General features: G+C 41.0%; 1 protein-coding gene across 3 annotated transcripts in view; it reads left to right on the forward strand.

Annotated features, from left to right (window-relative positions):
• Nucleotides 1-12,673, forward strand: part of MCOLN2 (mucolipin TRP cation channel 2) — a 58,866-nt gene that overhangs the window by 8,129 nt on the left and 38,064 nt on the right. For all 3 annotated transcript variants that reach the window (XM_024767864.1, XM_024767865.1, XM_024767866.1), the window contains exon 2: nt 6,899-7,058. In XM_024767864.1, coding sequence (XP_024623632.1) covers nt 6,899-7,058 — 160 coding nt within the window. The remainder of the gene's footprint in view (nt 1-6,898; nt 7,059-12,673) is intronic.

Here is a 12,673-nt window from a genome sequence, read left to right on the forward strand (position 1 = left end):
AAAAAAAAAAAAAAAAAAGTACGTTCCTGCCTCAGACAAAATCAGAAAGAAGGGAGGAATGAATAGACACTGGGTGACAGCTAGCAGTGTCTGTCATGGGAGGTCTCAAAATTTACCTTCCAGACTTCCTCTCACAGGGAGGGATTGAAAGATACTCTCCACAAAAATGAGGGAGTAAAGAAACAGGTGGAAATGGGATCCAGGAAATGCTTCTACTTCTAGGGCTGCTACATCAATATATGATACCTATATGGGCCTGATAGGAGAATGCAGAATCCAATTTAGGAAGGAGGTGAAGGGAATTCCCAAACTGATGGCCTTGAATAAGGCTTAGAAAGCAACCCATGTAGTTGGAACAGAGGATGAGGGCTCCAGGAATGATGTCCCTGGGAGAAGGGAGTTGACAGGATGCCCAGCTTGGTTGACTGTACTGAAAGGAGCTGGCAGATTCAGCTGGAGTTTCGTGATAAAGTCCTGGTTGATATATGGAAAACCAAACAAATGGAGAAAAAGGCAATTAACTCCAGAAAAAAATTTTTATAAGAGAGAATATAAAATCATAGTGTACTGGGGGCTTCCCTGATGGCACAGTGGTTAAGAATCCGCCTGCCAATGCAGGAGACACAGGTTCGAGCCCTGGTCCGGGAAGATCCCACATGCCGCAGAGCAACTAAGCCCGTGCACCACAACTACTGAGCCTGTGCTCTAGAGACCGTGAGTCACAACTACTGAGCCCGCGTGCCACGACTGCTGAAGCCTGTGCGCCTATAGCCCATGCTCCGCAACAAGGGAGGCCATCGTAGTGAGAGGCCCGTGCACAGCAACGAAGACCCAGTGCAGCCAAAAATAAATAAATGAAATAAATTTATTAAAAAAATATATATATATAAATAAAAATAAAATCATAGTTGTACTAATAGCTCAACTCTGAAGAGTATTTGCATGTTCACTTCATAAGTTCTGAATGTTAATTTATCTGAATATTTATTATCAAATTTTTATTAAAACTTTGTTGGGACAATGAGTGGGGAGGTGAAATGTGTGTGTTGGCTGGGGAGGGCAGCTATAAGAGCTACATCCCTATTTTCCATAGGAGGATATAAATTGATAATATACTAAAGAGGAAAAAATAGTGAAATGGCATTATTTAGAAATGTTAAATAACAACATCAACAAAGCAGATAAAAGTGGTTGCCCCTAAGGGGCAGAAATCAGAAGAGGGGTTCATTATAGTCCATTTAAAATGAAGTACACACTTAAGTTTGGGGGTGAAATGACAGTGGGACCAGGTCATGCAGAGCTACACAGATGTCGGTTCCGAGAAGGCAGCCTGGTGGTACTGTTCACTGTGATGAGGATGCAGGAAGAAGAACAGATGTGGGAACTGGTTCACCCTGCTTCCCCTGCCCCATCCTCTGTGACTAGGAAGTGCTAGTTGTGGATTAGAAAAAACATTCTACTTCTAGTGCTACTACATCAGTACATGATACCTATACAGGCCTGATAGGAGAAGGGTTGCCTATCAAGATTATTTTCCATTTATTTGTTGGAGCTGGGGGAACAGACACCAATTTCTCTCTAGCTAAGGCGTTTATAATATCAGCTGGGATAACAAAAGAGAAACCACATCTCAGGTGTGGCTGCAGTTCTGAAACACTAGAGAATTAGTCCCAAATATTTTTGATAACTTATCCCCACCAGTTAAAAGAACATCTACTCTCTCTGAATGGATATTTATTTATATACTGTATGTAAAACCATATATACAATAGAACAGGTAAAATGAACATTTTAAGGGCTGAGATAGATGAGGATGTTAAGAAAAAGATGCTAAATGCAGTGACTTCATAATATCATTATGACTTCACAGTATCATTACCTAATATCTTAGGTGCAATATATACACTTAGGGCAAGGTTCAACAGTAGTAGATTTAGTCAATACTGTAAGTACTTTCTTGATAAATCTGGGTTTTTTTCCTTTTGGATCAGATTTGCTTTTCATCTCTTTTTAACTCATGGCCAACAAAAGTTGTATTAGGGTAGTATTAGCTCTCCCATTTTCTTGATGTTAATTTAGGCTTACGTTAGTTCTACAAGGAGTCTAATGATTTGCAAGAATCTTTATGTCCATTTTGTGAGGGTTAGCTAAAGTGGATAATAGACTCTAACAAATGCTTAAATGGGCCTATGTAAACCCTAAGTGGCGGGAATCTGCTGAAAAGCAATGAGAGCGCCATACTTCGGGAACTTGCACTCTTCCCCCAGATTGCCTTGTGCACCTAATCAAAATACAGGCATCTGGCTTTCTGACCACATGAGGGTATGTTAGGTGTATAATTCATACATTGAAACTTGTAAATCTTAACTTACTTTTGCTTGGTTAATACAATTAGAAGCCCTAGCCCTGTCTTCTCACATCCCATTGGATGGTCTTGCATACCCGACTTGTGTGCACACACCCCACTTTGGAGGCCACTGCAGCAGAAAACAAACTTTCATCCCTCTTTTTGAGTAGGGTAAGGGTCATACAAGCTGAAAATCAGTAGCAGTCTGAGTTGGTTAGCTTATTTGCTAAATAGATCGTGCTAATGGGAACAAGGTACCATCACTGAAACTGATGTGTGCATTTTTCTGAGGCAAAGGTCAAAAACCTTCACAAGTTCCTTGAGGTTAAGAATTTTCAGTAATTTGTTCAGTTTTGCTTTTTTCAAAACTTCAAGCTTCCATAGACTCTTTTGGTCATTGATTTGGTAAAGCTGGAGTTGCCCTTTGGTCATATGATAGGCTTAAAATTAGCTGACATCACACAGTCCTGATTATCTAGGCAAAGAGTAGATTTTCTTAATAACTGATGGTAGCTCTGATGGCTTCCTTCCTGACTTCTCCCCACAGTACCAGTGTCAGGCTTCCTTCCTAAGTCCAGCTTCTCTAGCTTTTATTTAGCCCACTGTGTGGATGACTTTCCATTCTATTCCAGATCTTGTTTTTACTCTTACAAATACTGTGTTTTTTTTCCTTTGATATTTGGGTATTTGTGCCATTTATTAAGCTGATACAAATCTATGTTTCCTATGGTTTCGTGAAACAAAAATAATCCATAAGAGTCGTGATTGCTCTTATTTATTTCCTGCAGTTTCAGTTGCGTGACTGCCCTGCAATTGATGGATCAGTGTAACTTAGATCTTCATGGATTTCTGTTCCTTAACTGTTTTTATGGTGTAGTCACTTCTCCTGGTTGTGTTCCCACCACTTAGCAACTCTCTGTCCTTTTCTAAACCTGTTGGTGATTTTCATCATTTTTGATGGAAGTTGCAATATTCCTCCTGCTGATCTAATTCTTGCTTACCAAGTTGTGATTGCAGCTTTCAAGCCTCCTGTACCAGACATCCAGTCCGGTGCTCAGCCCTAGAGGGTGTTGGATAAGTATGTGTCACATGCAGGAATGTTTTAATGTTTTAGTCTTATGATACTGTCCTGTCTCTCTTTTGTTTTTTAGTGTTCCCTCTTTTCACTTGGCACTTTTTTTTTTCGGCACTGTTGTATTTTTGATATAGTGATAAGATGTGTGGTTGTGTGTGCACCTCTGCATGCCCATGTTTAATACCCTTCATCTACTGGGGAACTAGGGAAAACCCACAAATTGAGAAGAGTGGGGCAGTAAAGTGCCTTCAGAAATGTAGAGTTTAGAAAGCTTACACATTTGCATTTTCCTTGAGACACTAGAATTTTTGAGCCAAAATATCATTAATATTTTTTTCTGTATTTTTATCATTGTATCATCGGTTGATCACATCTGACTAGTACCATCCTATATTTCAACTATTGGCTCCTGCACGCTTGAGGGGAAAGGTTTTCATGCTAGCCTTTTCATTTTTCTTTTTATTCTTCACAGTGATATGAGTACTGCAGCTGTTCTCTAAACACCTAAGTGAACAACTTTGGGAGGTTTTTAAATAATTAGTGTAAATAATTTAATACAGCGAGTGATCCCCATGTGCATTATCTGCTACTTTGCCTTTTCTTTTCTTGGTCGAGACTTACCTTCCTAATCAGGTTTCTTAGGGTAATATTAAGAGCAGTTATCATTTCCTGATCGTTGAGTGGCCATATTAGTTGAGGAAACCAGCAGCTGGAAGAATTACTTGAAGCCTCTTGGAGCAATTGGGCTACATCAATTCCCTTCTCTTTGTTCCAGGGCCCTCAAAGCATACTTCAATTATATCACTTGACACATTTTATTATACTTTTATCTCTTCACATCTCTCTCTTCCACTGGACTGAGCTCCTGGAAGGCAGGAAAATGTCTCTGTCAGAGCTTGGCTCACAAGGTGTTCACCAAGCACTTGACCTACTACCCTGTGTTTCACACCACTGTTTTCCAGGAAACAACTTCTTCTTTCTTCAGTACAGTGTTTCTCACACTAGAGGCCGAGGGTGTGTTGCAGGGAGGAGTTTCCATGCCTTTATTCTGAGGGTTCTATCACAACTTTTCAGATGCCCTTTTTATTTTACTAAATGAAAAGACATTGTGAATCACCAGGATGCATAAATCAGCAACCCAGATCCACTGAGGTGATGGTGGTTAACGCTGAATTTGGTATCACTCAAACATGCCTGCGAAGCTTCCACAGGCATGTTCTCAGGGGTCTGAAGGTTCATATTGGAGGATGTGGCTCTTAGGCACAGATAAGATGCCACCTTCTTCTTGGAAATGCATCCTTTGATCAATGCTCTTCATCAAGTGCTCCGTAGCACCTGCCACTCCGTGTATTAGGACATGTTACGGGATTCCCCCTCTGGCTCTGAACCTGTCTCCCCAGAAGCAGACCCTTGCTTCCATAATACTTTGTATACTTATGGTACAGCAGCCACTGAGCTATTTGATAACTTGTGAATTTGCACTCACAAGTCTGTCTCTCCTACTGGATGCTGAGCATCTATTCAGCTTTGTGGCCCGAGCACCCAGCAAAATCGCTCAGCACAGGAAGTGTTCAGTAAGTTGGTTAGATCAAATCAGGAGGTAACTATAGCAGCTGCAGGGCAAGCACATTTAAAAAGTCTTCTTATTCTTTTGAAATGAGACTCATTTTGGTCATTGATTTTACATTTTTTTTTTTTGTTTTTCCCAAGGTTTTCTTATAGATATTTTTACCTATATGTCTTTAAATATGGTAAGCATGGTTGTTTTCTAATCTGCGTCTGATTCTGCTATGCTTGGCCCTGTTTCTGAAATTAGTTGACTGCTTCATGCTACTTGGTTTCTTCGTGGGCCTGGTATGTATTAGCACCTGTTAGTCAACGTGTTTTACAAGTTATTTGTTAGAGCTCCCCAAGTCCTAGGATGAGCGTCTGGAGAGGTCTGCATGTGTTTGCTAGGAGACGAGGGCAATTCCAGTCTGGAGCCCCCTGAACCCAAGCAAGCTCACAGTGTAACATTCCCTGGCTCACCCAGGCAAGAGGCTCAAAGGGCTGGGTTGTGACCATCATTTTTCAGTATGGGTCCTTCCCTTCCTTTCTCTCTCCCTCCCTCCCTCCCTACCTCCTTCCTTCCCTCCCTTATTCTTTCCAGCAAAATAACCTGGCCTACTAATTCTGGAAATAGGAGGTCTAAATATTAACTCAAAAATAGAAAATCATTAACAACTGAGTATAAGGCTTAAAAAGTCTTAAAATGAGCCTTAATATAGTCTCTCTATTTTTATTTTTTCTTTGAGCTTCTTTTAAATTTGTTAGTCAAGCTAAATAACATAGGTCCTAAGTCAATATAAAAATGTCATTAAGATATTTTAGGTGAAAACCCCCAATTATAAAAACTTTCTAAGAAATGAGTAACTTGAATGATCAGCTAAACTTAATAGAGTTTATTCATTAAACTTACCATCAAGATGCTTCCTGTTTCAAGAAACAGAAATCAAACTTAAACAGGCTTAAGGTCCAAAGAGTGTTTATTTGCTCAACTTGAAAGTCTTGGAATCATGGCTTCAGGCACAGCTAGCTCCAGGAACTCAAACATTGTCGTTAGGCAACCTTAACTGTTCTTCTGTGTTAGCTCCACATTTTGGCAGGCTCTCCTATGCAGGCTTCCAGGTGAGATGGTGAGATGACTTCCAGGAATTCTAGACTCCTGGAGCATAGACTTCTATGCTTTAAGTCTGTGATCCCCAAACTTTGCTCTTTATGCATTCAACAGTAAAAGTTAAGCACATATCCCCAATGTGTATATATTATTTATAAATTATATACTGCTATATACCACTGTTATTTTATACTTGAGTCATGTGCCCATTTCTGAGTCCAGAGTCCTTGAAATAGTAAAAGCAAAATTTTGCTAATATATAGGATGATACAATTATATGATGGGGCATAAATAGAGAGATGCTATTTTAACTTTAAAGATATTTATAATTTGGGATCTTATAATCACTGATATATTATGCAAAAAAAAAGAGACATAATCCTTCTTTCAAGGATTATAGAACAGAGAGTTATAGAACAGAGATTCTCTATTTCCGTAACAATTTAACCATTAGTCTGTACTAAATTTCTGTGATTTCACACCTAGCATATCACCAAAGTATCCCACCTAGTTTTTGTTAATACTCCAGTGACAAGTGAATGCTATCTGTTAGGATGTAGGAATTGACAAGTCTTGCAAACAAAATCCTATTTTTATAATTTTGATAATGGCCACTTGGAACAAGATGGGTAGCTATACGTAAAGGCAGGTGATAGAAGGTCCTGAATCATTTTCAGATTTCTAAAGTGAAAAGGACTTCGCTGGCTGGAGAGAGTTTTGCTTGTAAGAATGGGTAAAGCATGTGAATGGAAAGTATTAATCAGGAGCTTTCTGATGGACAGGCTCTTTTGTGTATTTAAAAATTAATCTTCTTTGGCAGAGATGCAATGGCTCATCTTGATTCTGAGGTGACAGAAGAATGTCTGAGAGAAGACCTGAAGTTTTACTTCATGAACCCTTGTGAAAAATTCCGAGCCAGACAACAGATTCCGTGGAAAATGGGTTTGCAGATTTTGAAGATAGTCATGGTCACCACACAGGTAAATTATATTATCTGTTCATTTGTTCTTTTTCTTACTCCAGGATGAGACTGTTTTCCCATGTTCTGCCACTTGACTTTTGTCCTGAAAAGGCCACACCCATTTTCATAAACCTGTAAAACTATATTGATTCTGGAGGGCAGGTGGTAGGTCGAAGTTCAGTTTAGATGCCGACTTTGTTTTAATGAAGGACTCTGAGGTCATCTCTCACAGATTCTGTAAATATAGATAATACTAGATCTGAAGGGGGTGTGGGGTTTCTATATCTGAATGAGGCACAGGGCTTGTGAAGGCTGCCCAGTCCAAAGTGATCTGTGTTCTTGAAATCTTTTATCTTTATTCAAATACATCTTATATAAATACACTTTGGAAATCTGCATTTTGGACTGTTTTGATTTTGGATTTATGGAATGCTAAGTTTTCCTTTCATCAGTAGCTAAGTGCTTAAGTAAACACTCCCCCACCTTACCTACGCCCCGTCCCCTTTCCCAGGCACTATAAGGAGTGTCTAAAGACTACACTGGGACCTTTTGCTTAAATTCATACTGTTAAGCACTTTATTATCAATTGTCATCTAGTTTTTGGGCCTGTGCTACTGAACCAGTTTTAGGGAGGCTTCTCTGTAGGTAACTACATTTGAAACACGCGTCCTTTTAAAAACAGTACTAATTTGGGATATTAGGCTCCATGGGAAAATAATTATTCTGTCATCAGTGTAACAACTGTTTGTAAAGATGTGATTTCTGGAACACAAAAGTAAATACTTTTCCAAAAATCACTTCCATATAGTTTTAGAAATGAGAGAGGCGGCTCCTACCATAACTGAAGTTGCATCTTTATCCTGTGTTCATAAAGAGGTCTTGTCACTGCATGACGTGCTGTACCAGCTCGTCACGTTTTAGGGTAAACAAGTTACTTCCAAAGAGACAAAGATGAGAAGCAGGGCCAGTGTTAAATGTATATGCTTAGCTATTTTCTTTTTTTTTTCTTTTTGCGGTACGCGGGCCTCTCACTGTCGTGGCCTCTCCCGTTGCGGAGCACAGGCTCCGGACGCGCAGGCTCAGTGGCCATGGCTCACGGGCCCAGCCGCTCCGCGGCATGTGGGATCTTCCCGGACCGGCTGCATCGGCAGGCGGACTCTCAACCACTGCACCACCAGGGAAGCCTATTTTCTTTGAAAATTTTTTTCATTTTAATTCTTGGTTTTGAAGTTTTAATTTTCGCAACCTACCTATAAAGTAGGTGCATTGCTAGTATTTTTGGAAGAAGGAGAAATAATGTCCCCTTTTGCTATTTGGTGAATTTTAATTTTTCCCCTATTACTTCTTTTGCCAAACCAGCTGTCATTTCAAGTTTTTGATCTATTAATGTTATTAAAATTGTAACTTACCTAGGCATAAAATACCATCACCCTCTTTGACTTACCTTTTTTTGTCCTGCTAACTACTAAATCCCATGGAGTCTTCCTTCAAAACTGTGTCTCTGTGTTTTGCCATATTCACTATCTCCTCTCTAGCACAAACTCTTACATTGTTAGTTAATTAAAAATGTGTCTGAAGCACCTCATATGCTCTGCATTGTCTTGGGAGTATAAGCTGTGAATGTGTTACCACTGCTGACAGCTCACATGTAGCCTAGCTGTTCCATGTGCCAGGCACAGTAAGTGCTTCATGTGTGTTAGCTTATTCCATCCTCGCTGGAATCCATGAGGTAGGTTCAGTTTTTACCCGCTCTGTATGGATGAGGAAACTGAACCAAAAAGAGCTGAGTAATTTGCCTATGGCCATTCAGCCAGGAAGTGGCAGAGCCGGGATCTGAGCTCTGGCAGTCTGGCTCCAGAGTCTGCACTCTTATTCAAATACTGTTTCTTTCTAGATGTTGATCTTCAGAGTTTGCACTCGAGGAATACACATAAGTTAACTAGGCTGCTTCTGGAATTCATCTTAGGCCTACCTTTTTTATCTCCATATGCACCAGTCCATTCAATACACGTCAGATTAATTTTTTCTTAGAATGCTTTTATTGTGTCTCTCCTGCTCAGAAACTTCTGTAGAGCCCTATTTTCCACAGAACAAAATTTTGACTCTGTGGCCTGAAATTCACAGATTTCCACAGTCTCCTTCAACTTGCCTTTCCAGCAGCTTTTCATCTCCTCTTTCCTCCCCACATCCCAGACAGATGGACCCACCCAGTGATTCTCATCCCTGCCCTGTTTTTTCTCCAAGTCCAGAGGGATTCTTTTTCTCCCTCATCATGCAGGTGCTATTTGAAGTCCACCTCCCCTGCAAGCCTTGCCTGATCACTCAACGTGTAGTTTTTTCTGGGTTCACTAGTACCCCTTGCTGGCCACATCACTGATTTCACTTTTAATAGAATATTTCTGGGAATCGATCATTTACTTTTTTGTGTAACTGTACCCGGCCTCCCCTAACAAAATTTCGGTGGATTAAACTTGTGTTCCCCTGTAGGGTCCTTCTAATAAGTTTTGCTACTTGGGTGATATGTAATTGGAACAGATTTCTCAAATATCTTTCTTTCCTTCAAATCCCACTTTTCCCTCCTCCTCTTTTTCTGTCGCTTTTAGCACTCCATCCTCAAGTCTAATGGGATGGGTTCTGTTTTATCACGGTTGATGGGAAGGAAACTTTTTTTTTTAGACATTCCTACCCTGCATTCTGCAGTGATTTATAATCTTGAGAGAGGTGTCTACATTCTTTTGCTAGATCTGCTCTTTCTCTCCCATATTCTTTGTATATTATTAGAGTGGTATCTTGCTTTTACCTGGTACAGAATATTTTCTCCTCCATTGATTTCATAATCAGGTCTTAAATTCACAATCTTTGCCAGGCTGCACTTAATGTGTAATTATTTTTCTGTCTTATAACCTCAGCAAATCTTAAGATCTAGTTAGGGGGGGCTAGAATGCACTTTTCTGTCACCCCTTGGTTTTTCTTTTGGACGCTATTCCTTAAGCTAGAATCCTCCTCCTATGTCTACCAGGGAACCGTTTCTCTCCCTCCTTCCTTTCTTTTTTTTTTTTTTTTTGCGGTACGCGGGCCTCTCACTGTTGTGGCCTCTCCCGCTGCGGAGCACAGGCTCCGGACGCGCAGGCCCAGCGGCCGTGGCTCACGGGCCCAGCCGCTCCGCGGCATGCGGGATCTTCCCGTACCGGGGCATGAACCCACGTCCCCTGCATCGGCAGGCGGAGTCTCAACCACTGCACCACCAGGGAAGCCCCTGTCGGCCCCTTTTAAAAAATGAAATTATTTGACCAATCCTCCATCATCTCTTCACTCTTGCTCTGTAGGGGGTGTTTCGTTCTGCCATCGCAGAAAGGGGACCTCATGATCTCCCCCTCCAGGGTTTCTCTCCTCTACTGAGAGTTGCTTGGAAAATCCTACCTCTGACCTGATTTGGGGCCATACATGTGGATCTTTGCTTGTTCTGTGAACAACAGGATGGAGAACATTTCCTGTTCTTGATGCCAGATGGAGGTGGTTCCAAGCAGAGATTATACCTCCATGTTCTCTCATTCCCCAAATTGAGATAATGAGCTTTGAGTCTACATAAGGGGGTAGCTTAAAATAGCAGCAAATTGAATGCTGCTGTCTTGGTCGAGTTATTCACTCCCCATTCACTTTTTGGGTTTCTTTAGCTTAGCTAGGAGCGTGGGAAGAGTGGCTCTAATGTTCCCCACTTCTAGAGTTAAGTTGGCAGCATTTCAGTTTGAGAGGTTGTAGGCCATGTGGTCAAGAGAACAGGTGAGTCAAACAAACCTGGTTTGGATCGCTGCTCTCACACTTTTCTTTTCTGTTTCAACCTGGATAAAGTATCTGACTTCAGGTTGCAGGTGTATAAAATGGGATGGACAGATTCGGTATTTGACTCTGACATTGTGATGGCCACTATTCCAGTTCCTGAGCCCATAGTAGTGGAAAAAAAAAAAGAAAAATCCCTGTCCTTGTGGAGTCTGGTGTAATATCTCCCTCAGAGGGTATTGGCAAATTAAGTGAGAAATAAAAGTTATAAATTTTAGGCACAGTGCCTGGCACTCAGGACATAAGAGCTGTTATTCAGCGCTATGCAGTGTCAACCTTGTCTACTTTGTATCCCTGCTTGGCACAGAATAAGCACTCAGTAAACTTCGACTGAAGAACTTGATTCATGTGTGTGTACCAGTTTTTTTTTTTTTTCATTTGTATGTCAGTATTTAATAAAACCCCCGAACAATCATGTGTGTATTGTTTCCCTGGTTTACTTTTTTAGCTTTTGAAAAGCAACGTGACCTTTCCTTTTCTGGCAGTTCCTACAGGCACCATTGATAGACATCACATGCTTGAAAGAATCTTTAGCCTTTGGTTGCTTAGCTTTCAGCACAGGTTGGATGTTGTGGGACTTCTTATCTGATATTTTCCTTAGAATAGCTGGGTTAAGCAATGGCTCAGTCCTTTGACTCGGTATTTGAGGAATGTGATCTGGTGAGGCTCAGATGCTAAAGAGTGTCATCTATGTACGTTCTCAAACAATAGTTGCAGGTCTGGAAAGCTGGCACCTAAATTCTTTAACAGGAGTCCTAAAGTCAGATTCTTCAGCGGATGGAACTCCTGTAACATAATAAAAATGACTTTGGATTTAGGCCTGGCTTTCATTCTAGTTAGGTGTCTTGGGCAGTGTAATGAGACGAAATCTCAGTTTCCACATATGTAAAGTGGGATTAACAGTATTAACATTTTCATAAGATTGTTGTGTTAGTAAGGGAGATAGTGCGTGTAAAGCAGTTAGTACAGTGCCTGGAGTGTGATAATTGCTGAAAACTGGTAACTATTTTTAATTATTTAGCCTTTTTAAAAAGTCGGGCAAAATTTAAAAGATAAAAAAATACAGGGACTTCCCTGGTGACGCAGTGGTTAAGAATCTGCCTGCCAATGCAGGGGACAAGGGTTTGATCCCTGGTCCGGGAAGATCCCACATGCCGCAGAGCAACTAAGCCCGTGTGCCACAACTACTGAGCCTGCGCTCTAGAGCCCGTGCTCCTCAACAAGAGAAGCCATTGCAATGAGAAGGCTGCACGCCACAACGAAGAGTATCCCCCGCTCGCCGCAACTAGAGAAAGCCCGCATGCAGCAACGAAGACCCAGCCCAGCCAAAAATAAAAATAAATGAAATAAATTTAAAAAAAATACAAATCACTAAAAAAATCATGTAAGTTCGCAGGTGCAAATTAACATTTGTTTAATCTGAAAGGTCTGGTAGTTGAACCATGGAGTGACAGCAGGTAGCACAAATGTCAAGGTCATCTTGTTGAACTTGCTGGTTTCACACATGATAGCAGAGTCCCAAATTGTTTTGGTGACTTAGCGTGGTGAAGGTTTGGGTTACGTTTTCTGGACTCTCATTGTCTAATAAAGCAGATGAGGAGATAAAGTGGGTAGATGGGGAAGGGTGTGTGGGACAGGGTTTATAAGGGTCTGACTTCTGCCATGGCATGTGTGTGTCTGTATTTGTGTTGATGTGAGAAGGAGAGAGAACGACAGCAGCAGAGCACATGTGAGGGTGTACGTGTGAGACAGGGTGTGTGAGAGTGAGTGTGAAAGAGTATGTGACAGAGTGTGAGT

This window comes from Neophocaena asiaeorientalis, unplaced genomic scaffold (genome assembly GCF_003031525.2).
Source record: "Neophocaena asiaeorientalis asiaeorientalis breed wild unplaced genomic scaffold, Neophocaena_asiaeorientalis_V1.1 scaffold546, whole genome shotgun sequence".
Taxonomy (NCBI): Eukaryota; Metazoa; Chordata; class Mammalia; order Artiodactyla; family Phocoenidae; genus Neophocaena; species Neophocaena asiaeorientalis.